This window comes from Syngnathus acus, chromosome 9 (assembly GCF_901709675.1).
Source record: "Syngnathus acus chromosome 9, fSynAcu1.2, whole genome shotgun sequence".
Taxonomy (NCBI): Eukaryota; Metazoa; Chordata; class Actinopteri; order Syngnathiformes; family Syngnathidae; genus Syngnathus; species Syngnathus acus.
The window spans coordinates 2,410,476-2,437,803 of NC_051094.1; the positions used below are offsets into that span (position 1 = coordinate 2,410,476).

The 27,328-nt window shown below is 43.2% G+C and overlaps 2 protein-coding genes across 4 annotated transcripts; one reads left to right on the forward strand and one right to left on the reverse strand.

The window, feature by feature from the left end:
- Nucleotides 1–276: 276 nt before the first annotated feature.
- On the forward strand, nt 277–4,564 carry ccnh (cyclin H). Its single transcript, XM_037258368.1, is given in 12 exon segments — nt 277–398; nt 655–773; nt 860–982; nt 1,089–1,162; nt 1,338–1,551; nt 1,638–1,801; nt 1,894–1,964; nt 2,036–2,068; nt 2,071–2,103; nt 2,106–2,139; nt 4,183–4,246; nt 4,318–4,564. Coding segments are annotated over 11 exon segments (954 nt in total). The 5' UTR covers nt 277–398; nt 655–656; the 3' UTR covers nt 4,345–4,564.
- On the reverse strand, nt 2,322–17,090 carry LOC119126873 (ras GTPase-activating protein 1-like). 3 transcript variants are annotated; one of them, XM_037258366.1, is made up of 26 exons: nt 15,920–17,090; nt 11,253–11,405; nt 10,319–10,454; nt 10,055–10,125; nt 9,722–9,839; nt 9,562–9,593; nt 9,415–9,467; nt 9,191–9,341; nt 9,030–9,108; nt 8,836–8,959; nt 8,598–8,754; nt 8,421–8,508; nt 8,116–8,196; nt 7,829–7,986; nt 7,675–7,751; nt 7,387–7,559; nt 7,162–7,321; nt 6,954–7,096; nt 6,646–6,761; nt 6,467–6,553; nt 6,146–6,213; nt 5,931–6,019; nt 5,787–5,864; nt 5,532–5,666; nt 5,371–5,450; nt 2,322–3,809 (listed from the first exon to the last, which is right to left on the reverse strand). In XM_037258366.1, the coding sequence occupies exons 1-26, from the start codon at nt 16,429–16,431 to the stop codon at nt 3,761–3,763; spliced, it is 3,168 nt and encodes a 1,055-aa protein (XP_037114261.1). In that variant the 5' UTR covers nt 16,432–17,090; the 3' UTR covers nt 2,322–3,760. The 3 variants fall into 3 exon arrangements, with proteins under 3 accessions (XP_037114261.1, XP_037114260.1, XP_037114262.1); XM_037258365.1 differs by lacking the exon at nt 2,322–3,809 and adding an exon at nt 4,691–5,296; XM_037258367.1 differs by lacking the exons at nt 2,322–3,809; nt 15,920–17,090 and adding exons at nt 4,691–5,296; nt 13,379–13,682.
- Between the last annotated feature and the right edge of the window lie 10,238 nt (nt 17,091–27,328).

A 27,328-nucleotide genomic window follows, 5' to 3' on the forward strand; every position in this document is an offset into this window, starting at 1 on the left:
TGTGATCACTGATCAAGCGCATGCTGGTTAAACTAATGCACGTTTTGTGCAAACGGACCAAAGGTACATTGAGTAGTGAACTGTAAAGAAAAAAACACACAGTAAATAACATATTGGTGATAAGTGCAATCTATAGAGTAATCACATGAATATTATATATATCTTTCTATCTTTAGTGTGTCCGTGTTTATTATAAAAATAAATAATTAGATTTCAGACGGTAAAACTAACAAAAATAAGACTTTTGATGCGCAGTCCAATCATCATTACGGTAGCGTCATCAGCAAGCGACGACATGGTGTGACGTAAACACATGAGACCATCATCAAATGCAAGCCATTTCATGAAATTAACGGATGCTAACAAGCTGCTATCTGACAAATTGTAGTCGTTCAAGGGTTTACAATATTTATTTTTCTAAATGTCGAGTATTAGGTAGGACTTACTGGGAGCTGACGTAACTTACCATGCACGACAAACCGTAGCCGAACGATGCTTCGAAACCATTGCGCACGAGCAAATAAACGCAACAGCTAAGCAATTTGTTTCTCTGTTTTTGATCACTGGTAGCAAAGGCTGTAAAATAAAATGTCTTTATGTTTGCTATATCTGCAAAACATTATAACTTACTTGCTGTGACGTCTTCTCTTGCAGCCATGTTCCATAACAGTTCACAAAGAAAATATTGGACGTTTAACAACGAAGACGAGTTGGAACAATTGAGATATGAAGCCAACCAGAAGTTCAGGAAGAAGATAAAAGAAAGCGGCAAGGTCAATTACAGTAATAAAACCACAAATCTTGCAATTTCATCCTGCCTACCTGAATTGACCAAGCTTCTTCTTGTGCGACTCCACAGCACCTGCTCAGTGAGTCCATGTTCCTGGACCGTCACGAAGAAGGTGTTCTCTTCCGAAACTATGAAAGGACACTGCTGGACTTCTGCAATGTGTTCAAACCTGCAATGCCGAAGTCTGTTATTGTATGTATTTTCCGTTTTAGAACAAATGACAGTGAACCCGTTTATTTGGATATGTGCAATGAGATTCATCACTTCCAGTTGACTGTGTAAACTGTTTTGCATGCAGGGTACGGCTATCATGTACTTCAGAAGATTCTACATGAACAACTCTCTAATGGAGTACCATCCAAAGATTATTATGTGAGTACAAGTGGCTGCTGACATAGTTTTTTTTTGTTTTAAATACAAATATTTACACTTGACTACTGCTTTGTCATCAGTTAGTGGCAGACTATAGCGCTTTTCAATTTTGGCACAAAGGAGCAGGACGGGGTTAGTCATTTCTTACGTCTTTTTCCTTTCCTCTCTGTTTCAGGCTGACGTGCGCCTATCTAGCCTGCAAGGTGGAAGAGTTTAACGTATCCAGTAGCCAGTTTGTGGGCAACCTGGTACAGGAGAGCCCGGCCGAACAAGAACGTGCTTCGGAGCAGATTCTGGAGTACGAGCTGCTGCTTATCCAGCAACTCAACTTTCACTTGGTGGTCCACAACCCCTATAGACCCCTGGAGGGGCTGCTGATTGACCTCAAGGTGGCCCACTCTCAAAATGAAACAAATACAATAGAACTTAAAGAACTAAACAGTTTCCCCGCTTTATCTCAACTCTGACTGTCCAGACCAGATACCATACCCTGGAGAACCCAGAGTCTCTGAGGAAGAACGTGGATGACTTCCTGGCATATGCAGCCATGACTGATGCGGGGCTGCTCTTTTCCCCCTCGCAAATTGCACTCACTGCTATCCTAAGCAGTGCTTCGAGAGCTGGCCTCAACGTAGAAAGGTAGGCCGCTTTAAGACATGGGAGTCAATTTTGGTTTCAAAGTAATTACAGCGGAGATTGGGGAATATATGCAACAATGTGTTGTTCTCTAGCTACCTTACTGAATGCTTGGGACTTAAGGGCGAGCAAGAGACCTTGTCCAAGACGTACGACTCCATGAGACGTGAGTAACCCGTCCACAAGATGGCGATGTTGCTTCTTCTCCATGACTAAACCTCCACACTTCCGCTGCAGGGATCAAAAGCCTCCTGAGACGATATGAACTTCCAAACCTGACGAGGTGAACGCTTGCAAGCAGAAGCTGCGAGGATCCACGCGGATGGGTCCAAGTTCAGCAAGTAAGGATCATCTTGATTGACATAAAATGAAGCCTGCGTGGAATCTCAGAGACATAAACATTGCTCAGTGTTGAGCGACACTGAAATGTTGGCTGATACATTAGCATCGGTGACTTTACTGTTGCACGCCACAGCAGTTTCCATTTCTCCGGGCCGAAGTGAACACCACCACCGAGTTTGCGTCATGTCACAACTGTTGTTTTTATTTGACTAGGTTGGCATATCTAAGATGCAAAAAAGGTTCGAGTTTCAGGTAGAAAAATAAAAAGGAACACATCATCGAGCATATGAAAGAACAAGAAAGTACAGTGCGGCACATGGCGTCGCCGTCGGGTCTCCCGTACCTGGTGGCACAGCCGACGGCGGTGGTGGTCCTCCCTCCCTCCCTCCCTCGCTCGCTCGTTGAGGTCTGTGGTATCGTTACGTGCACACTTTGACCTACGACAGGCACAGATTCAGACAAGGAGGCAAAGCCAGACTATGACCAGCAAGGCGTGCTGGGTGTGGGGAAGTTTCAGTTGGAAGCATCTTCCATTTCTTTGGAAGTTTATAGGAAATGACACACACCCCCTTTTGCAACCCTAGCGCGGAAGACAACAGAGATGTGGTGATGTGGGCCACGGGAGAAAGGGAGAGACTGCAGATGAAGCGGGGTACATGCGTACTGGCATTTGTCGTGACGGAATTAAAAGCGAGCCCAAGTAGCGCTCCTTTTAATGTGACTATATAGTCCAACTATGGAAAAACTGCATTCGAGATTAGAGCAAAGATTTTCAGTACAATTGCTCCCTCTAGTGGTACGCAATATTATTAAATGTGCAAACTGTTACAGTGGGCCATTTTAATTTAACCAGACGTAAATTTAAGTCGAGCTTACTTGTATTTAACCTTTCGGCAGAATGGAGTTGGATTTACTGGTTTAGTTTAAAACTGACTCGAGCTCCTTGTATTTTCATTTTCCGTAGGGTCTCGTTTAAGATGTTCGACATCAGTACGCGTGTACCCCGCTTAAATGAAAACTTCAATCAACGCGCTGACATCTTTAGTTGAGAACAGCGTTTCTGTAGCAGGATCAACACATGCACAAGACAAGTTACACACGTCTCCTAAACAAGACTACCGTTCTGCCGTTTAGCTACGTCATACAAACACATTTTGATTCTCTATCGCCAAAAGCAGCATATTAAAAAAAAAAATGTAACAAGTGTCGTGGGGTGGGTGGTTTGTCCAAAGGGGAATTAAGGCTTGTGTAGTCTCCCGTTCAAATTCCCTGACGACTGCAAACGATGCTACTTTACTGCTTCGCCCCCCACACCCCCCTTCATGTCCATATCCATGGAAGGGAGTTCTGCAGCTGAACGTAGCTCAGGTCCATCATCCATCGCTCCAACACAGTGTCTATAGCATATTTTGGGAAAGGCTTTGGAAGTAAAATGTTGACATATGCAGCCACGGTGTTTCCACCCACCCCCTTGCTCTCATCTCAGTAGGGGGGGCAGCTATTATTGCATTTGAATTATGGAGATAGTAGGCCACATGCTGAGAAATAACCCGAGGCCCCGGACAAGGCCTAGGCTCTTTCTGGCCAGCACTTTGACTCTCAGGTGTGATTCCACGGAATTCACATGACCTGGATGGCGGCTGCCAGTGACATGATGGTGCACTCTGTCCTGGAAGATAAAGTGGAAGGTACACGCTGTCAATATGTGGGTGGGAGTTGCTACTCTAGTGCAGTGATTCCCAACCGGTGTCAATCATCCATAATCTATGGTAGCGTTTTATGAAGACAGGTAAATGCTCTACCACGAGATGGCACAGCACATTATTAACTTGCATTTTTTGGCTCAAAGGTTGGAAAACACTGCATCTAGTCTATATATGTACTTACTTGAAATGGAGTGATGGGGTGAAGGGGAACAACTACTCCTAATGAAAACTACGATCTAAGGTTGCATCAATGGAAATGGAAGATGTTTGGTCACAACACTGATCAGAGCTCAACAACAGTCAACTGTTTTTTTTTTGTTTTTTTGTGTGTGGCAGCAAACGCAAGCGGGGGTACGAGGAGGAAGGCCATGTGGCGAAAGAGCCGCGAATACAAGAAGAGGTGAGACTCCGTTTTGAATCGACATGGTTCCAAATCAGCTTTTTGTCTTCATGTGTTGTTTTGTACCACAGGATTGGTCGGATGAAGACCTCATATGACCAACCTTCCTCAAAGTGACCAATTTGAAGTAGTGACAAAATGTCATTGTGCATTCGAAATAAAATGTATTTTTTTTACACCCTGTCTTGAATATGACAAAGAACAAGCCCATCAACTACTTAAAAAAAAACAGTTTAATAAGTGCATGCATGTCTGATACAGTCTGTACTATTTAAAAAAAAAAAAAAAAAAAATCTGTTGTAAACACTTTGCATCATACTTGGATTCTCAGATTGTTTTTTGCCTCGATTGCAAAATTTTGGTGGGGAGAAAAAAAAAAGATCTTAACCAATTAAAACAGCTAGTACAATCCGACGAAGAATAATTCAGCTCATCTCTCTTAAATGCTCATGATTCCAGCAAGAGAGTTTATTCTTATATAAAATAACCAGACATTTTCCTCCAAAGACTTGGATTCAATCTAGAAAACTTAACAAAACAAAAAGAAGCATGCTCATTTCATCGCTTCGCCTTACATTGTCACAAACTTAAAAAGTCAGTCACTACTTACAGTATAAAAGCATCCTCGCTCGCAATCCAGTTTCAACAAGACACAACAAGCTTCTTCATGTCAGTTTCCTCATACGAAGCGGGAGAGGGTACACTTTGGCAATTTGTGCTCGAAAAGCATGGCGGGTACTGAGAAAGCTTTCAGAATCCAAACACTGTCCCTTATGTGCAAGGGAACCGATTGTACCCAAAGTTGGAATCATTCACACAGTTCTAAAAAGGGGGGGGGGGGGGGGTCCAGTGCAGCCAGCTGTCAGTCACTGGTGCATTGTTTGTACTCAGCTGTTGTTGCATAGCTCTCATGGTGAATGGGACAACACGGATGGGTATGGGCGGGACTATCCGACACCTATGTTATGGTGGGCGGTGGATGGGGTTGCCATGGAGATGAGGGTAGAACATGCGAAGTCTCCCCAGTGCGGCACCCCCCAGTGGCGGAGACTTGTCGTAGGGGAGGGGAGATGGGAGTGAAGTAAGATGCAGGGGAGGGGGGTTCGGTAGTGATGCGGTACTACCTGTTGCTGTTGGACATGGCATACTGAGCCTGCTTCTGTTGGAGGAGCTCCGTGATGGCCAGCAGCTTTTTTAACACATGCTGGGACAGAAAGAAAATGACAGCAGTTCAGTTTTTTGCATTCCTACAGCAGATACGTTGGTTTCAGCACTCGTGTCTCACCTGCTGAGCCCCCCTCTCGTTACTGAGCGTCCGAAGCTCGTCTGAGTGCGTGGCGCAGAGCTCGTGCAACGCGGCCAGGTCTCGGGACAGATCCGTCCTAAAGTGCTCTGTGGTTTCGGGGAGATCACGAACGTTCTGCAAATAAAGTCCCAACGTGTGAAGAGTCTGATGTTTCAAGTGTGTGATTGGCGACAGCGGCTATCCCGCGCCAAGAAGTGGTGTTAAAAAAATAATTAAAAAAATGATGGTACTCACCCCCAACTCATCCAGAAACATGATCATCCTATGCTTATTGTTTTTGATAAAGGGATTCACACCCTCCATATAAGGCTCCTGTGTGTGGACACAACGACACGATGTCAGACGATCACACAATGTCGTTTTGGGTCGGTTTCATACCTTAGCACCGAATTCCACAAGGTTGGCAAGGTTCTGAACGGACTTTGCCACCAGTGTGAGGGTCCTGCCGGCTGTTGATGACGGAGGGTCTGCAAGAGGACAGAAACGAGATTAGAATCACGTTCAGACATTCATTGAACGGAAATGAAGAGCTTGACGCAGACGTTAGAATTTATTGACGGGCACTTTGTGTGTGGCTTTGGCCGGCTGCTCACCGGCAATGATATTGAACATTCTCGGGTTGAGGATCGCGGGACCGATGAGTCTTAGAAAGACGAAACCACTGGAGGACAAAAGACAGGAGAGAGACAAATGGTTAGCTTAGCTATGAAAAGCAAACTATGAGATCTTTATTTGCGCCCAATTAAGTAATTGCAACATTATAAAAGGTTAGTGCCTCTATTTATCAGACGTGTGAAAATCCAGTTCTTTTTCTTTCCGTGTTGTTGTAAGCACTATTTTCAATTCAACGAGGCGAGTGAGCAGCAAGAAGTTCATTTTCATCAGTAATAATAAAGCAAGAAAACGGTGTTTACCTTACAACTCTGGTCCTCATGGTGGTATTAGTTGGCCATTTCTGCTGCACAGATTTTTGCAAGCAGCCATAAATGAATCTTAGCGTCCTGGAACGATAACAATAAGAGTTTTATTGGGGCTCCTTTGAGACATTGCCTTCGTGTTATCCAAGCTTCATAAAAGTCATTGGTGTGCTTACGGTGGTAGTATCTCAGCAGCCATGAAGATCTTTTCTACCAGTTCTGACAGGATGTTGAGGAGGTGAGCCAGGTTCAGGTTGACATCCTCATTCTTTTCCAGTTTGGAGGGGTTCAACTTGAAATGGGAGAGATGGAAACCATTGCATTTCCATCATTTATTTACAGTTTCCGTGCTAATATTGGCCGCTTCGGTAGAAATATGAATAATTGTGTTGCTTATCTTTCCATTTTTTTTTTTTCAATGTGTGTGGTGAATGGTTATTTCAAAAGAAAATGGCTGCGATATAAGTAGAGACGTTGGCTTTACCTCACAGGACTGTTTGCTCTCCATGATCTTGAGGATGGTGTCCTTGAGAGCGTGATGGACGAAGGGCGTGGCCGTGGCTTTCATGTACTGCTCCATCAGCGTGCTGGCCAATGTGGTCGCCCGGAACAACGTTGTGGCTTCATCTGTCCGCAAGCAGAGTTAGCTCGATCCAAATTGATTATGCAAAGCATTCTTCCCACTTCCTTACCCTCCATGCTAATCTCTCGATCGTTGAGAGTCCTGAGAAGAGGGGCTTCGGCCTTTTCGTGCCTGAAGATCCTCAGGAGGAGACTTGCCAGTAAGGTGCGGTCCTGACCGCACACGTGGGCCAGGGCATAGATGACGTGGAACTCTTTCTGCAGGATCATCTACGTGAAGACACACATGTGGTCATTGTGGACAGCACTTAAGAGTGAATCGCAGTGAAACTGACCTCTTTAAACTCGCTGTACTCTTCTTCGGGCATGATCTTCTCCATGGAGTAGCGTGCGCGGACTCGTAAGGAGCCCGGCTCGATGCCCTTCAGAGGCACGTGGGAGCTGAGAGGGAACCACTCGTCAATCATCTGGCCCTTCTGCAGACGGCTCAGCTGGCAACGCATGAATACTACGCCGTGGAAGCGGCATCCGAGGAAGAGCAGAACCCAAATGTTGGAAAGATGAAATTATAAACAAAATAGGCCAGACTACATTTGGCGTCGAAAACAGACGGATGCACGTACAGATGTCGCTTTCTTTGCTCTTTTTTGTCTTGTTGCTCAGGCTGATCTCAAATCTGTTGATTTCACTCGAGAGGTCGCTGGAAACAGACAAAGGCGATGATTTCTAATGAAGTCGGCAAGGCGCTCCAATGTGAAGCGTAAAAAGGGGGCTCACTCAAAAATGAACTCCTCGGTGAAGACGGGGTTGGGCCCCTCCCTCGGGTGCGTTTTGGCCACCTGGACGTTGTTCAGGTAGATGTTGCAGTAAGGGTTGGTGAAATACTTCACCGGCAGCTTATGGGCCTCCTCCACGTAGAGCACCAGGCTGCTCACCTAAGATAGAAGGGACCAGCTCAGACTTCAAACAATAAGATGCTAACTCATTTGCGTTGTCTTTTTTGTAAAATACGTTCACCGATTCTCGAAATGGTTTCTGTCAGGTGAGCAGTCACTCTCGCATACCTGTCTCAACCTTTTGTTGGAGGTGGGCTGAGTTGTCTTCCTTAAGTTACTGCAGAACGTTTGAAGGCATTTCATCCAATCCTGGAACAAAGTCGTAAAGAAAAAGAACATTAAAATCACAAGAAACTTTGTCCCATAAAGACATTATTATAAATAAATCTTATTAATATATTATATAATATATATATTATTATTAATACTATTATTATAAATAAATATTTTATAAATATAAAATATTTTATATATAAATAATATATAAATATTTTAGCACTTTAAGTGCTTGATGACTCGAGAGGTCTTATTACCTGCGCATGCTCTGGAGCTTCCCCGGCGAAGTAGAAAATGTATTGTTCCTCACTAAAGTGCTGGACAACAATCTGGAAACAGTTTGGCCTGAAAATGAGCAATAAAAAAGAAAAAAAAGAAGAGCATTGAAATACGCGATACTTTCTCCAAACAGCCTCACCAAAAAAAGAACATACCTGCCAAAAAGGCTGTCGTGAACGCCATATACTGAGCACACGCTTAGGTCGATCAGCCCTTTGGGTTTGGTGGCTCTTTTCTCGCTCTCAAAGTAGATGAGCTGGGCATCGTTACCCTCCAGGATAAAATAGAGGTTCTTCCACCGTTTGCCTTTACCTGGAAGCGTTCAAATTAAAAGGAAAATCATCACCGCGGCGACGTTTGTGCGGGGGGAAAAAAACCATTCGTGCAACACACCTTTGTTGAAGAGGAGGTAGCCTTTTTTCACAATGTTTTTGTAGAACGCATCTTTTGGTTTTCGCCTGATTGTATTGTAAATTTCTCTCCCGTCCACCGTGTCAGTGATGACTTGTTCTTGGTGCTAATTGAATACAAACAAGGTTACAACCGGACATAAAAAGATCATTGCTATATCATTCGAAATCCACTACCTGGACTGAAACGGGATCTTTCAAGTTGTAACCCTCGACAATCTGCTCTTTCTTGTAATGGTCGATGATGTCGTCGACGCTACCGGACACGACAGCGCAAAGGAGACGGTACATTTAAATTGTGATCATTGTGAGCGTACGTTTTTTTTGTGGCCACGCACCTGTTATAGTACCTCCCTCCCATCATGTACTGGTTGTTGGGGGTGGGAGAGATCTTAAACCTTTGGATGTTCTCATTGGTGCGAAAGAAGAGGGAGTAGTCCCCAGGCGTGTTGTCTGACGGCCGCACGAGGAAACTGCACACCTGGCCAACTGTGCGCGAGAGTCATTACTCACTTTTTGATAAAAACAACTTTGGCATGTGGGAGTGAAAGAAAAGAGTTACCCGTCATCAGCAGGTTGTAGGCTTCTTGTTTTGTGATCTTTCCATGATACCAGCTGGGGAGGATCAACATAAATAATAATATTGGTCAGTTTATTCACATTTAGCTATAAATGGCAACCAGAAAATAATCATAATCGGAAAACCTACATTTTTCCCTCGTGTGGATCCTCCTCCCGGCACTGAAAGTTGTCAAAAAAAGTTTTTTGTTGTAAAAGGTGTATAACGTTTGGAATGGATTGTTTTTGCGACTGTTAGAGTTGCAATGAAATAAATCGACACAAACTAAGTCAATGCCGGATCCGCTTACCACCTCCTCTACCAGATCCTCCACGATGAGGCCCTGCTCCTCCGTGCGAACGTTGGTCACCCACATCCAGCCGTCGTCCAGTTCGTTGTGAACGATGAACATGTCTCCCTTCAGGAAGCTGGAGATGCATAGTTTGGTTTCGTAAGTGGGACTATGTCACATAAAATGGAGCTGGTTACAATCATCCCCGCTAACCACGGCCCACTTCCTGGTATTTCTGATGTAGCATGAACTAACCAGTAGAGGTCGGGCTTGAGCAACATTTGAAGTGCTCAGCCGTTCAACCACATTTCACGTTTCTGCCCTACGTGCAATTTGAATATGACTGCTTACCTGATCTCATCAGTATCTGGCACTTTGGTGTATGGCAGTATGGCCCTTACTCTCCTCCTGTCTTCTACAGGCTAAACAAAGAGACAAAAATCCAAGCAATTATATCTCTCACCTTCTGAATGTGACATTTACAATATGCTACATTTTCTCCCGAATCATTATGCAAATTCCTCAAATTGCTCTACCAAATGTCAAGTGTCGAATGAATGTAGTTTAGCGCTTTGCTGATATTTTTGTACAATGTCAACAATATTTCAGTCGAACCTCTGGAGGGGCCACGGGCCACAGCAGCTTTTCTCCTTTGAGCAGGCAAGACACGTAGCTGTAGTAACCAATAAGGTCGGATAAGGAAGAGAACCGCCTTCCGCCTATGTAATAGTCCCCACACATGGCAATTATCCTGAAACAAAAACACAAAACAATGAGAGCAAGTATTCTATCATCACAGGAATGTTTGCTTATATACGGCAGAAATGTGGTAGAAATTAAGACGATAAAAAAGTTTGCAATTGTGTATCCCCCCCACAAAAAAGAAAAAGGCTACAAATGTATACCAGCTAGTTCTTTGATTGTGTTTAAATTAAACTGCACCGAGCATTTGAAGTCGTGCGATTAACCTGATGTTTATAATTAATTTAAAGGGGCCCTTTTTGCCCTCCCCCCCGGCAATAATTACATTATGGCCTCACACTAATGCAATGAGTGAAATATATGAAGTCATTGATACAAAATTAGAACAGCATACTTTGTCCAGGGCACAAAATATCAGGCGGAAAACATACAGTAAATCATCTTCGTTAAGATGAGCTGAAGGACACAATACAAGGAAATATTGCGTAACACTGTACATTCTCACACACAACTAGCGTCACCTCAAATCGTCCGCCGGAAACTATACATCCTTGCCGTATCATCGCTTCAGTTTCGGTGGTTTTCCAACCACAATCGAATGCGGCAAAATGATTGGGCAATGTATGAAGTCAAACTAGCCAGCGACGTGATAGCGTTTATGAATCGGACCTAAGACGCTATCGCTTGTGGTTTCCGAAATGACTGGTGGAAAATATGGTCGATGTAGTAAGACTTGCTTTATTTACATCCGAAGACATCTACTGCAAGTCATTGTCGTTCGTGTAACTTTTTTTTTTTTTTACAGCTCGTGCCACACCGTGTCCATTTTCCATGTGTGGAAACTTACCTGAAATGGTTGACCACATTGGTCATGCTGAGGAAAGACAGGACAAAGGAACCGGGCCGGCGGTCACTCTCCCTGATGAGGTAGCTGCCGTGGGTCCGAGCCTGGCGCAGCCGCTCCTCAGCAATGGTTCGGTCCAGCTTGCCATGGTACCACCTGGGAGAACCAAATGAGGCGATTTAGGGGTGGCTGCTGACTGGTTGTTTTTATTAGCAATTACTTTAACAGCAAGACCTATAAACTTGTTGGTTGTAATAAATCACCTCCAATTCTGAAAACTGAACTTGTTTTTTCAAAAGCGGCAAGAAAAATCTGAGCGGTCCTCCAAAGCAAAAACCTCAAAAGACGACTTGATCTCGTGCTTACTGGCTTTTAGAAATCTTATTCAAAATTTTCATCAGGTGAGGCTGTCCTTTCTCAACGGAGTTAAAAAATTAACATGCTCTATCCAAATTTAGACCACGAGTGCCTTAAAGGGCAAGCCTTCAGGTGAAGAAGAAGAAAAACAAATCCTGCAGCACTTCTTGTAACAGGAGAGCTAAAAGGGCTCCCGTGTAGTTCTGAAGCAGCGAGTCGTTTTTTGGAAAGAAAACGCCTGCAAGCAAGGAGGAGAAGCCGGGAGCAGGAAAGTGAAGTGGGGCTTGGAGTGATAAGAGTATTGAAGAGGGCGATTGAGTGCAGCTCAAGAGTTGCAGCGAGGAGCCAAGAGGACGGTGGGTGGGAAATCATTCTGAAGGACGAGCCAACGGGGAAAGACAAAAAAGTGTCAGAAAGCAGCACTCAGCACATCACTTTACAAGTTTGCCTCCGATCATGACCACATTATGGTTTTAAGCATTTGCCATCCCAGAAAGGCGCACGCACTGCCCACTATTGATTACTCGTGTAACATTTAAAGAACACAAATCATACGTTCGACACGTGAGGTTCATTTCATGGCCCGATTGCGTTGCAAATTTTGACATTTTAGTCAACCATGGTGTATTGTGAATAACGTGATTTTCCACTTTCATACATCAACTTCCAAAGTCACCCTTGAATGAGACGCTACTTAGCCATGCTGGTGGTTATAGGAATAGACCCTACTCTCGACTTAAGGAATGCCCCGTCATGTCTGAACATGAACAGCGAGCGGCACGGTGACGTTCTGTTTCTCTCCATGACTGACACCCCACTCAAGGGAAGGTCATGCATTCTGCATTCCCCCCCCACTCGCTAAACAAAACCAGAACAGGGACGTTTTTAACAATATGAGATTGTGTATGAGAGTGGAGGGAGACCCACCACAGCGCAGTGGCACCGAAATATGTGGAGCGGCCCAGTGTCATGTTATCATGAGGCGAGATGAAAAGGCAGATAATTTTAGCGTTTCCTGCGAGCAAGGTTGACTGCCTGTTGGCTGTCAAGTCAAGTATCACTTAAGATTGTTGAAATTGAATCTGTCGAAATAATAAGGCCGTAACCTCGGCGGGCCCGCTTTAGCAAGTTTGAGGGACACAAAATGGTGACCAAGATGGGTAGTCGAAGGCAGCTCAACATGAATTAATGATAATAATTTTGTGTTTGCATGTAGACTTGACCTAGAAAATATTCAACGGTGTCTCACGCAAAAATGGAAAAAAAATGGCCCACTTTTTGGTACTTGCCACTTGATCGTGCTGTGTGCAATTCAACAAAAGTATCAAAATCGTTAGTCGATTTGTGAGTATTAAAAGTGCACGCCACTCATTAACGAGTATTTTAAGGATTAGCAACAGTTTCTATGCTTGCCCTAAATGTGATTAGGCAATCGCCAATAAATGGATTAGCTTGTGCACTTGTAATTATTTTGAAGTCATCAGAGAACTCTATGCTTGTGTACTGAAATGGCAACGGCAAGTTTGCATGACTTTTGATTCGTGTTATCTCACTGGAGCTGCCAAAATTCATTAGGGGGGGGGTACAATACATGAAGACAGAATGGTAACAAATCGTCCCGTGAACATCCCGTCGACTCCAAGGATGTAACGCATATTATCGAGTCAAGAAATCGGATGTTAAGAGTCGAAGATGAATCTGGAGCAAATCAGCAGGTGCCGTCAGGAAAGCTGCTCGAGAACGTAGTGACGACTTACGGACGCCCCACTTACGATGAGTTCACCCTCTGCTGCATTTCCCTCCGCTTCGTCCCGTGGTCTCCCGAGCTGATGCGGCTACCGCGTGGTCGACCGCGAGCTTAGACACGGGGAGCCGAGCCCTGGCGGCTTGAAATCCAAATAAGCCATGAGCGTGCGACGCCGCTGTCGCCTTGATGCGTTCATCCCCGTCGACGTCCGCGGAAATAGGACGAGGGCGCAAAGACTCAGACGAGCGTCACTCCGGCATTTATTTTGACTAACGAGCTCTTTTAATCGTTCTTATGAAGGAGAGTCAAGTAAAGTGTAGCCCTGCAGTTGTTGCTCGTACGTATCCTCCTCTGACTTTCCTGGCTACTTCTCTTCCCTTGCCCCCCCCCCACCATAAAAACCACCAGCATGCAGCCGATTGGTTTCTGACTCAGTGGGACACAAATGGTAGGGAGTGGCAATTTGGCACCCACAATACACATTTTGATGCACATGGGCAGATACTTGTCATCATAATCCCGTGATGTGCTTAAAGACAATCATTAATATAAGATTTGCCCCTCAGTTAAAATGAATGAATCTAATTGAGGATCCTGTTAAGGTTACAATGAATGGCCGAGAAGTGTTGGAAAAACAGGATGCTGGAGAGAAAAGGCAGGGCAGAGAGCCGATTGGAAGGGCACCACAGGACATTGCATAATGCGTCGAAAATGTATGGAAACTTGATGCTTCTCCCTCATCAAAGACTCAAATACGGGACGGGTGTTGCAAATATAGGTAAGAGACCAAAAATACATTTCTCCAAAGGGAGACAGGTGGACCCTTTCGGAAATTTGGTAACTCAATCACACTCGTGGTAATCATCATCTTCAAACCAAGCCCTCAATAACTCCGGGAAACCCTTCTCTGACTTAGGCGGTCTCTAATCTTCGTGGAAACTTGAAAATCTACGACTCGTTTCCCAGAGTTGTTTGTTTAAGCTCGGGCATTAAGCTGGCGCTTTCTCCAGGCAGTAGCAATCGACCCTTGTGGGACCGATTGGAGCTCGACTTTGCAGACGGCAAGATTATGAACGGCACGGTGCAGAAGGCGTTTATGAATGTCTCTCGCTCGTGGCACTCTGTTCAATGTGGCGGGTTAAGCTTTTCACGGTCAGTGTGCAACGCGCACGTCTATGTTTTCCGCTGTCCACTCTTCTAAAATACACTTCACGAGCCGCTAACTCAAAGGAATTGAACATCGGTCTTGGCCTCGATTGGTGAAAACATACAGTTGCTCCAAATGGTGCTACTAGAAAAGCAAGAGAAAAATTCTTATCCATGTATGGAAAATGTAGTTTCAGGTCAAGTCGAGTGCAGTCAATTTTACGGTAGACTTCGCGGCGCAATCGAAACAGTTGGATGCCGGAGCTCCTGCTTGCTTGTCTCATCAACAGGGCAGGGCGGCACCCAAAATAAAAGCTGAATCCACACTCCAGCTTTTCCAGATCTCAGCACGAGGGCCAAATGACATAATGCTGCACTTTGCTAATGAGAATAAAACGAATGTCAAGGCTGTATGAGTGCTATAGAGTCATTTCAGTGTTTACAGCGGAGATGGGGAAGTGTTTTGGTTGCAAAACATGTGAATAATTCTGAAATGGGTCACAAATGTTAAAAATATTGATCACGTAAGCTGATAAGGCAACGGATGACAAAGTCCAAAGTGCAGTTTAGTCATGAAAAGCAATTACAAGCATCGTCAAAATGACTTATTGTATGTTGTCATCTTCCCATGACATCACTAAAGACTGAGCAGCGCAAAGTAGCACTAGAAAAGATTACGTAACGGATCCCGCTGCAGCGTCAAACTATTTAAGACAATTCTGGGGCAAAGCGAAACACTCGGAGGGCTTCTGTCAAGACTTAAAATCGCTCCTCTGTATGGAAATCCACCGCTAAAGCGACTGACTGGATGAAGAAATAGATCATGTAAAAGTCTTTTGTGAAAATTTGATTCATGTTTGGACCACCTTGGTCCCTTTTAGGAAGAAATGACGTGGCTGTTAGCATTTCACCAATGACCCCAAAAACTAATTGGGAATGTGAAGAAACAAACTGGATCTTTGTCTGAAAGATCATGGAATCCATGTTGGCCTATGCTTTCACCCTCAACGAGGCTGCAGTCTGACAAATTGTCAGTTGAGCATTTCTGCCGATGTGTTTCCAATTAGTCAATGCAGTTTGTGCATAAATGCATGCTGGGAGAAAAAGTGTTTATATGTGGCGTAGAGAATGAGAATCACAGGCAGCAGAGAACAAACTAAAAAAAAAAAAGGACAACTGTGATCGGTGGATTGAAATAAAGCCATGATGGAAAATAAATCCTCATTTTATGAACACTCAGGATGGTCTGTCCTAACCAAGCCGTGTTGCATGACATCTTCTCAGATGAGAAGTGAAGCATCTTCAAGACAAACAGGGCAATCAAGTTACAATCTATATAAAGTTTACAACTGTCCTCCAACTCTATTTTTGCCAACCCAAACTGTGTATTTGCACGCATCATTAATGTTCTTGTACTCACTGGTTTGTAGGCGGTGCAGAGAGGGGGAAGACCACCTCTTCCTCCTCGTATTCCGGCCCATCTTGCAGGTCGTTTTCATCCATCGTGCCGCCACTACCTGTAGAGGGTGGGGGAGGAGGTGGAGGTGGTAGTGGGGGGAGATCCGGGACTGAGGATGTGGGTGAAATGCGACAGGCCGGTGCCTCCGAAGTGGGAGAGCCGCACATGCCGCCCACGTTCCCTGAGCTCGTTCCCTGGAAAAGTGACTGTCCACCTCCGCCACTCCCTGCTCCGGACAGGGACAGGGCAGATCCGCTTATATCCCCACTTGTGAAGGGATAGATCACACTCATGTCTGGGAGCGAGTCCGGAGATGTGTTTAAGTGTTGACGGAGGGCTGGCACAGGTCCCAAATCCGCCGCCCTGACTATGGTTGACCTGGGATAGCAAGGGAACGGGGCCGTCTCCGGGCCTCCTCCGCCCGTCCCCGACGTGACCGAGCCCGTCTCCTCACTACTGACCTCCGCTGCCATCGTTCCGGGGAAATACGTAGAGGGGAACAAGTCCAAAAGGGAGCCCGCCCTTCCCCTCTTTTGTTAAGACGCTCCGTCAGTGTTTGGGCTCCCGGGAAACAACAGCAAAAGTTGAGCAAAATGTCTTTTAGCCCGTCAGCTAGCGTTAGCCCACAAGCTAACTTTGCTAGCACGCGTTAGCTTTACCTCGCATTGCTAGCAGGTCCGAGACACTTGATGACTTCTTTCTTGACTACGTCCCTCATTGTTTCCTGAGATTAAAGTTCGCACCGTAAAAGCACATGCTGAGTCTTCCGAACTGAACATCAAGTCTCGAGTCTGCTTCTTCGCTTGGACCTCACCTTCGGCACTATCGTTGTGTTGTTTTATTGTCACTGTTGTGTGTGTAATCCTCGTCTCTCTCTCTCCCTCTCTCCCTCTCTCTCTTTTAAACCACTGATCTTGCTTTCTTGCGTCCAGAGTCCGGTCGTCGCGAGCGTTGTCCACAAACCACCCGCTCCTGTCGCCTAAACTCACGGCGCGGTGCGTTGGTTGGCAACCCCGAGCATATCGCTATGTCCAAGTCGACATTTCTTGCGCGCTGGGAGCGAAGTTTGCGTTGATTTCCAGGTTTTTGCGCTGCTGGTTTACTCGCTCTCCCCCTCCCCTTTCTCCCCGCTCCCTCGCCCACTCCCCTCTAGACACTGAGCAGACCAAACCAATCGAGCACAGAGCGACACCGCTTCCTTCAATCCATGCAGTCTGCGATCACTGTCAGGGCTGAACTGCATTTCGCTTATTTATTTATTTATTTACTTACTTATTGATTTATTTATTGATTTATGGGGGGTTACTCTTGATTTTAATGAAGCTAAATTGATGGGGACATTTTGGCATGATAGCAAAGAGTGTTTATTCTTCATTCATATAACGTTTAATATTTAGGCAATAATTACCGGAAAACAATGCTACAGCTGTATTGTCATTTATTTATGTATGTATGTGTAAAATAGAAAAGATACACACATACAAGTGAAAAAAAAAAATGCTTTCACCCTCATCAATGTATTCTGATTTGCAGTGTTCTCTGAGTTAATGTCAATGTCAATCTATCAATCCAGCTTGCAAGCAATGGCTCCAGATGTGACATAAAAATGGATGGGCCTAAATGTGCAAAAAGCCTTGCGTTCCCATGGGTCATTCAGAGAGCTCCTGTTTTTTTGTGTGTTTTTTTTCAGAGACTTATTTACCCTCCCTTGCACGAGGCAGAAGAATGAGTTACAAACATCCAAATAAACAAGCGCTTACTGCTGCTTGGCCCATTAGTCACCATAGTCTGCCTGAATGTGACAGCCAGTGTGCTGTGGATCCTCAAACTGTGGGTAATAAGATTTTGGACAGGATGCGGATAATTGGTTTTCCCTGACTGACTGAAGAATATTGAGAGTAAGCTTTACCTGAGAATGAAAATATCAAGTGTCGGGTTTGACTTTTTTTTCTGCTGTCAAACAAAACAAACACATTTAAACGTTCTGAAATGATTTCTCAACTGTATTAACGTAGCTTGACAGCAAATATTTTATTCTTGAATAGCCTGTTTATGTAGTGGCTATTGAGCATATATAATCTTCTTTTGATTAGATCTCAGAAGTGTGTGTCCACAGTCAGACATTTGCTGCTGTGTATGAGTCCACTTGGTTACGTCAGATTTTAGAGTGAATAATTCACAGCATTGACATTAAATTTTTAAAAACGCCAGCGAGTGACAAATGCATGACTAACGAGAGCAAAGGGTGTGATTTTCCAACATGGGATTTATGAAATAATGATTTATGCTCATGCCGTGCACAATACAATGTCAAGCAGGTGGTTAAACTTTAATATGTCGTATGAGATTGCTCAAATGGAATATGTCATTTGGAATTCTCTAAAAAAACACAATTAGTTTGAGTGAGATCATGTTTTGAACCATGTTTTCCTGTTAATATAGACAACACTATCATTTTAGGCTAAACAGTATTATGGATTCTTAATTATCCGATCTTGCTGCTGCTTTAAAATAAATTGAAAATATTTCGTTTTTTATTCCGACTGCTTGTTAGTGCGATGTTAACATCAATATAAGTGCCTCGTTTTATTCTGGAGTAAAGTTGGAAATTGAAATTGTGCAAAAATGTTTCAGTGGTTTACAATAAGAATACTATGCTAATGTTGGTCATGATTGATGATTTTTCTTGGACCATTAGTGTAATACTGGTTAATTTTTTCCCCCTCAGCTTTCTTTCTTCAAAAAGCAAGTGAGGAAGTTTGCAGCTGCTACTTGAGTGCACATATGGGCAAAGTGTTGGGGGTGGGGCCTTGGCTAAGCACATGTCCTGCTCAGTCACACTCTGACAGGGATGCTGGCAACTCCAAGCATAACTTTGTCACAGGAGATACTTACTGCAGAAGCCTTGCTCAAAACAAGACCTAAGGGAGGTTCAATTGTCACATGAAGTCATGCATGGTGACATTTGACCTCCAAGGCTCTTGAGGTATATTTCCCGAATGATGAAGTTTCAAATGAAGCTTCAAATTTGAACCAACTGTTATATTTTTGGACTCCTCTAGCTAGCACTGTTGGTTCAAAGAAAGGGGTTTAAGAAATGACAACTTTACGTTAAACGGAGAGCTCAATAAAACACAACTGGTTCGCGAATCATCTTGAAGCTTCATTTTCCCATCACTACCCAAAATTGATGACCAAAATGAAGTAGTGGCATTCAACTTTGAAGGTTCTACATTCTTTTTGTCAATTTGCATTCTCACCATGATTGTTTTATTATGCAACATTTACAATGGTCTCTAAATGTCATTGTGGTGTCTGTCCTTCCTGATAAAGGCAAGTTTACAGTCGCACTGGCGTGTCATGTCGAAATGACGAATGACACTGAAATTATATTAAATGTCAAATATCTGCTTCTTTCTACTGGAATTCTTTTGAACAACATCGAGCTTTAAGAACAATAGATTACTAATAATAGACTTTGCATGCTGTCATGTCACTGCTAACATGTCATTAATTCTATTTGTAACATAAAAGCTTGGATGCATTTCTGCATTTCCATATTTGCGCTTTGTCATACTTCGGGGAAAGAGTCTTGTCCAGATGGACTCCAGGGGGGATTAAAAGCACTCAAGTACACGTAGATGGACAAGTGATACACCAAAGGGCGACTACAATTACAACTAATGGACAACATCGATAAAACAAGCTCTGTTAAGCTTCACAGGGTCGGAGTCATATTTGACTATTCAAATTGATAGGACTAATTTACTTTCAGATCGAGAACGCTCACAAATCCACATTTTATAAGATAATCTATATAATATTTTGAAGGGAGGGGTGTTGATTATATGAGTGGAAAGTCTGGGATGAGGTCTTTCCTCTATAGGAAAATGGCTCAGTGCCCGTGTTTTAGGTATGATATCACCCTGGCACTGAATGTCTGGACGGGCTCTTAATCTACCATCAGTGATGTGAAGTAAAGATGCTCTCTAAGGGCCAATGAAGAGAACGGATATACGTAAGAAGCAAAAAAGAAAGTTATACTCATATATCATTAAAGCCAAAACTGGTGTGTGTGCATCTTTAAGGATGAGAGAAGAAAAATCCATAAATCTCCAGCCGCAGGGCTCATCCTGCCTGCTTGGGTTTGTTTAATGGATTAGAATTTGCTATTATTACACCAATTAAATTTCAAATCTTCTGCTTGGCTTTTTCCCGACATTTGTGTTTTGGCTTCTGAGTAGAAGCCTCGTGCTCATAATTAATCTTCACTTGTTTATTTTTGCGAACTGCGTTGAAGAAATATTTCGGGGGGGATTCAATAAAGTTGGTGGACAATAATGTAATGATTTATCCATGCCCCCTTTTTTTCAACCACAAAAATCTGGCATTTGAACAGGGGTGTGTAGACTTTTTATATGTACATTTTCTTTTTTTTTGCACCAACTACCGTAATTTTCGGACTATAAGTCGCGGTTTTTTTTCATAGTTTGGGTGGGGGGGCGACTTATACTCAGGAGCGACTTATATGCATATATATGGTTTTTTTTCACTTTTTTGGGCATTTTATGGCTGGTGCGACTTATACTCCGGTGCGACTTATAGTCCGAAAATTACGGTAATTTCCTCATTCCCCTCCCATTTAGTTTTTTGTAGCTTCTATAAGTAGATATTGCCTGCAAATACTATTTCCCTTTGTGATTTTGTTCAACCAATACAAAGAAACCCTAATATAATACAAATATGCATCATGAGATCACAAAAAACAAAACATTGAGCTCGACAAACAGACACGTGTTTGCAAAACCTCCGCGTTTCAACCCACTGCTGTGTGTACACAAAGCGAGGCAAAGCCTGAGCATCCATCAAATTGCACGTGACCTCAATAGCCATTAGTCAAATTGTATTACTTCACTCATACGATGGATGTGCTTTCCCCCCCCCCCCCCCCTTTTTTTTATGGCCTTCAGCTTCTGCATGCTGCTTTGCTGCATGAGTGAGTAAGTGTCTAAATGAGGTTATCCCATCCATCCCGTCTGAGCATGCCGGATGACACCAGAAGCCGCCCGTGGCCGGCCGGCCGGCCTATTTGAGCAACAGCTGAGACATCGCACTCCCCGCTGACTGTCCGCTCAACGTATGACATCATCTTTGCTGCTGTGTTTAATGTGCATCAGGAAGGGATTAATGTCTCTCTGGCTAAATTAAGGCTGCTGTTGCTAGTTGGCCCATTACTCTTCCCCCTGTGTGCTTCATTGTAGCCTCCTACATAGCATGCCGTTGCTTAACCACCCCCCACCATTTCTCTCACATCCTCTGACTACTTATTTTCCAAAAGCCTCACAGAACTCTCATCTCCCCTACATCCCTTCCTTCCTGCTTCACCTCCCTTCAGCCCCTCAGGCTATGCGCGATGCTCGTTGCAATCTGCAGACTTCTGTCTTTGCCAGTCCTCGCCATCACCCCGGTACCTTCCCCCTCTTGTGCTTTTAGGCCCCTCTGTTTAATTTATGAGCTTCCTGTAGCTCCTGTCATGTCTTATCGGGGTCACAGGAAGACACAGTGTAAATAATGGAGCGTCCCCAAAGACGCGTTGACAGTCACAGCTGCACCATGTGCTCCCATGGAGAGGACACGTACCTCTGTGTTGCCTTCACACATATGTCATGCTCAAAACATGATCTCAAGTGGGACCCCACAAAGCACCGCTAAGGTAGCTATGTATAAATAGTATATTTGCAAGCATAAGAATATTGATCCATCATTAGTTTAGTTTTTATTCTCACTATTTACAGCACAGGTGGAATCAATAAGATCTCCGCCTGAATCCCCAACAACAACAACTCGATAGGATGCTGCAAGTATTGATGAATAAATAAAATAAATATCAAATATGTGCTTTTTCAAACATGGTATACGAGTGGACGGAATGACTCCCCTTTAAAAACAATTGTAGTGTTGTCTATACGTGTTTGATGATTAACAGTCCTTAGGGAGTCACAACCTGTTCAACACAGCTTAATGTCTATTGATCGGTGGAGCCATTCAGCAAATCCATCACTTAGGTCGACTGTGTTTTACAATCACCTGTGCAACCTCGCCACTGCTGTGGATGCTGTTTAACACGGCGTGATATGCCCCCTGTGGATAAACCATGTGATGCAACACATTTGGCCATGCACTGTATACATAATGTAATTTTCTTTTATATTGCACAGTTCATATTATTGTGTAAAAAAAAAAAAAAAAAAATTGACAGATTGCGATGAAAGGTCAGATGCCAAACTTACATTCTACATTAGCCAGATTAAAAATCACTACATAGCTTGGTGGCTGCTTGGCATTGGTTTTATTTAATCCACTTCCTGGAATGGCAATTTACAATGTGATAATATAGGCCAAAAATGGTTCATACATAATCTGCAAAATATTTTTGGATTGAAAGCTTTTGTTTTGTATTATGTTAGGAGGAGGAGCAATGGTGGATGTGAGTGGGGATAAAAAAAAACTAGGATACTGCAGGTAGAGAAATCTAGGACATGTCTTCAAATGAGGAATGCCGCTTATATTTTTACCCAGACAATTATTCTCAGAGGTACATCGAGCAGAGGATTTGAATTGAACTGATTGATGACTGCTCCATTTTAATTTTTCACCATTAAAATTGTGCATCTGTACTGAATTTATGACTTGATGAGTCATCACACCCCCGTTTGGCTCACCTTAAATTGCTTTTTAATCTTTAAAAGCATCTCCCAGAGTCCCTCTGCGACAGACCAGCCGCACCCTAAACAAACAAACAATATGGAACATAATGAAAAGTAAATCTGTACTGCATTAAATCGCTATGCCTCTGAGATTTCATGTTCCTTCTTTTTCACAGTAACTGTTGATGTACACCTACCACAACAAAACAAACACAGCTTCTGAGTCTAGTCTATATTCGAAAGTATTTACTTGAAATGGTTTCAGTGTTTTCTAAAAGTACCATCAAGAAAAAGAAGAGGGAGGAAAACACTGATGTGGCAAATCTAGAAAACTGGAGATAAGGCGTCCTCTCCTGGACACACTTGGAAAAAATAAATATACTATACTGTGCAGTCCAGCACTTGAACAGTGCACACTATTAAAGTTTCTTTTTAATATTGCCTTCATGATTTTTTTTATTTTAATCTCAAAACATTTTTATTTCAGTATTTAGCAATTAATGGATGCCTGCAATATTTTTGAGACATTTTTTCCCAATGAATTAATTAATGGTACTGAACAATGTTAAATTGCAGTTATTTTATGTAACTAATGTGCTCCCATTTTAAATCGTCCAGTAGGCGGCGCTGCTGATGCAATTATCTTACGCCGCATTGCCAAGATGCCGCACATTACCACATCTCATTAGGCAAGACTCATCTTCTCTTAAATTAGGGGAAGAAGATTGGTTGATAACAAAAATAGGATACCATAAAGATGAATTCATCATATGTTATTTCCAAAGCAGATATGACCTACCAGAGCTGATAGAATTATAAATCGGATTGTGACTCCATTCCAGAAATGTAAAATTGTGATTCAATTCAAACAGGTAATTGTATAAACTCACCAAAGTTGTTTTTAAAACAACAAGCTCTGTTTGGCTCCCACTGCCAGTGTGCCACGGTTTCCCTCGTTGCCTGCTGCTCGCAGCTGTAAATAAAGATAATTGTGCGAAACCTTAATTAAATGGCATCAATTCTTTTTACAATGGCTGTGATTTATTTAGTGAGCCATAAATCGTGAGGGCGGGTTGCAACGTGTGCACGTTTTTGCAACAACTTCTCTTCCTGCTTTAAACTGTACGTACACTATTTCACACGTTTGAGCAGTGCTGAGGGTATATTGTGTCTTAAAGTCTTGGGGATCATGACTTTGTGACCGCACGAGAGAGAACCTGCTGAGCAAGTACAGAAAGCAATTGATACTGCATTGTTCAGCAAAACAGTACAGCTTCTATACGATCTACATCTCGGCCTTTTCTCCACTCAGCACCTCTTACTGATTTAACCAAATGAAATGATTAGATGATAGATTAGCGTGTTGTTTCAGGACCATTACGATACTGATTGGGCTTCAATTTTTAATGAAAAGTGCGATAACAATCTAAAGTTTCCATGTGGTGAGTTCACGCAATTCTGCTTTGCGTCATTAGCGACTCTCACGGAGACAAATTGGTTGCATTACCAGCTGTCTGATGTTTCATTGTTATTTGTCATAATAATGTGATAATTGATTATGTGACATTGTTCATCTGGGTGTGTTAGTTTTTCTAATGGTATAAATATATATTTGGGTTTCTGCCCTATAAAATATTGTGGTGAGAACTCGGCACATGCACTGTGTGGTTAAAAAAAAAAAAAAGTGCAAAGAGAGTTATTGAATCGGGGGGGGGGGGGGGGGTAGTGTAAATTTAACAAGGGCAAGTGAAGTGGGAATCGCCGCATTGGAAAACCTCAACGCACTGCTGGCTGGAAGAGAGAGGAAAAAGTGCAGCCCAAAGCAAAGACGCTGGAACAAATCTTTAAAACGATTCAAGCGTTCTCGGTGAGCCGAGGCATCCCGCTTTCCTTTTTAAGAGTGAAAATAAATGAATTCCAACATAATCGCCGGAGCTGCGAGACTAAGAGATACAACGTTTACAAGAGCACGAGTCCATCGGGGTGATGAGGCCTACATCCTTCCCAAGCTTATCATTCTCAGCCAGCATTCTGTTCACTTGAGTGAAAAGCTTCAATATTAAGACCTGCTCAGCTTCCCCTTGCAGTGGATTACGATTGTATGTCGCTATTCTCTCAAAGGTCAAGAGAGGCGATTAGTCTCTCTCCCGCTCGGAATCCCCGTGGCGTCTGAGCAGGAACGATAGAGCGGTCGTCTGTTCCCCGACTTCCTCGTTTTTTGCACGTTTCCTCATCCAAATAATGTTAAGTCATAAAAATGTGTGTAATTATGTGTTTTGTTTGAATTTGCTCTTCAGTTGATGGCAGTGTTCCCAAGCGTTTGTGTCGTCGCATTACCCTTGGAACTCAGCCAGCGTTTGTCTGAGGCTTACTCCCCCCCCCCTACAGTGCATTGAGGGAAAGTTTTCTCCTCGACTGGCACTATTCTTCTATTTGCTTGTCTCCCAAGCCACCATATTTCTTTTTGTTGTTTGCAGCTGCTGCCACAGATTGGATTCAGCCAAAATTCCCAAATGCTCCACCTTCTTCGCTTCCTTCAAAGATGGCAGCTGAAAGGAATCCAAAGCCAGGGAATCTTTTGCAGGCTTGCATCCTCTGCATCCAAAGCTTTATTTGCATCCTCTTTGCTTCACCCTGACAGACGTCCTTTATAGGGCAAAGATCATACTGCAATTAAATACGATAAAGTGTGCATGGGGAATCTAAAAAAAAAAATCGATTTCATTTCAGGTAGTCATCAGATAGACAAGATGTGCATTTGACAAGTTAAAGCGTTGCAGTTTTTCTGAGCACGTGGCTCACCAGTTGACATTGGAGCAGCGTTGCAAAATTGCTCCCTGGCAAGAAGCCTTTCTATCTCTGACTTGCAGCTCAGAGACAATTCCACAAGCTTTATGCTCCTGCAATGGATTCTACAATACAGTTTACAATATCCATGGCAAGTTCCTCAAAACTGTTTGATAACATTGACCACGTTCGATTGATGGATTTTTCATACTTGTGCTGCTGATGATGCAATTGAAAGGCATTTTAACACCAATCTCATTTCACTCTTTAATATTATGATGAAGATTATACATGAGCTACTCCAAGAGCAATTCATGAAAGAAAGCAATAATAGCTTCTCCACAAGGCGGCGAGAATTAATTTCACCTCGCAGCCAAGGTATTTGACAACAGGGCAGCCGAATAAGCCATATAGGCTCAGTCCCATAAATGGTCATTATGTACTGCTGAACAACACCCGCTGAGAAATAAATGAACTTATGAGAATAGACATTAAGAACAAAGACACTTCAGACCCAAATCGCATTTAAAGTCCAAGAACTTTACTTAATTGCGTTAGCCCAACTTTGAAGTATAGGTGAAATCCAATTTCAAAGTCGAAAAGAGCAAAGCTGCATCAAATTAAGTCTGCTCACTTGCTTGAACGTATTCCAGTGGAAATGACAGCAAAGTAGCGCAATGTGTTTGATATAAGCAATGGGGGGGCGTTGGGGGGGGGCTTGTGAAGGATGGATGGAAACAATTACCGTATTTTCAGCACTATAAGGCGCACCTAAAAACCTCCAATTTTCTCAAAAGCCGACAGTGCGCCTTCTAATCAGGTGCGCCTTATATATGGACCAATATTGAGCTCTACAGCGGGCGTGTCCAAAGTCCGGTCCGCGGGCCAAATGTATATATCTTATACATGGACAAAGTTTTAAAATGGGCCATTCATTGAAGGTGCGCCTTACAATCCGGTGCGCCTTATATATGGACAAAGTTTTACAATGGGCCATTCATTGAAGGTGCGCCTTATAATCCGGTGCACCTTATAGTGCGGAAAATACGGTAAATAGAATTCACTGTATGACAAGATTGCATTGAGATAATACCACCACTAAAAATGATGAAACAATCATGTAATTCTGGTCACATTGGGCTATAAAATGATTTTTTTTTTTTATTGGATTGTAGGTCATCACTCTCTTCATACTGCCAACTGTCAATTAATAAAAATGCAAAGACTGTGAACAATAGAAGAGACGTTTTATGATAACGTCATACAACAAAATAAAAAATAGTATGCTGGAACCTAATTCAAGAAAATCCAATGTCATTGAGGATTCTGGTCTGGGTCTTTGTTTTCCAACGTCACTCTCACTTGGAGTGATCTCATTACACATTCAGCAGATGTTTCTCTTCACTCAGTTTCCTCATTTGCCATGCAAGCTGAGCTGTCAGGAGGAGGCCCGCAATCTTTCCTTCAGTCCTTATCGTGCTTCCTCTCATCCATCCTTTTCTCTTTGCTTCACTTTTCCCTGAGTGGCTGCCCACCCCTGCCATGACTTTGTTCACCAAATTAACTTGGGCACCTACTGTGATTGGAATCACCCAGCGGAAAGTCAACTTTAACCTTGCTTATTAATTGGATATCACAACCTCTTCTATGAGAGTAAGAGTGTTTTAAGAAGATAGGGTGAGCACACACACACACACACACATACACACAAGCGCTTGAAGAGACCACAACCCTGTGACATGTGCTAAACAAAATCTATACCATCTCTGACATCAATTCCAAAACTGCTATTTTGTCTGCAGTGAGGAATCCAGATAACTCTGGAATCATTTTTTCCCATTTCTTTTCTATGCCCAATTTTTTTTTGTGCTCAAGG

Bases quoted from the DNA above. Each gene is read 5' to 3' on its own strand.
- LOC119126873 (XM_037258365.1), bottom strand. From the start codon at position 16,431: ATGGCAGCGGAGGTCAGTAGTGAGGAGACGGGCTCGGTCACGTCGGGG. The intron at 7,987-8,115 runs GTATGCGAGAGT...CTTCTATCTTAG, and splicing joins CCAACAAAAGGTTGAGACAG to GTGAGCAGCCTGGTGCTCTA. The intron at 5,667-5,786 runs GTGAGTACCATC...CTTTATTTGCAG, and splicing joins TGTTTCTGGATGAGTTGGGG to AACGTTCGTGATCTCCCCGA.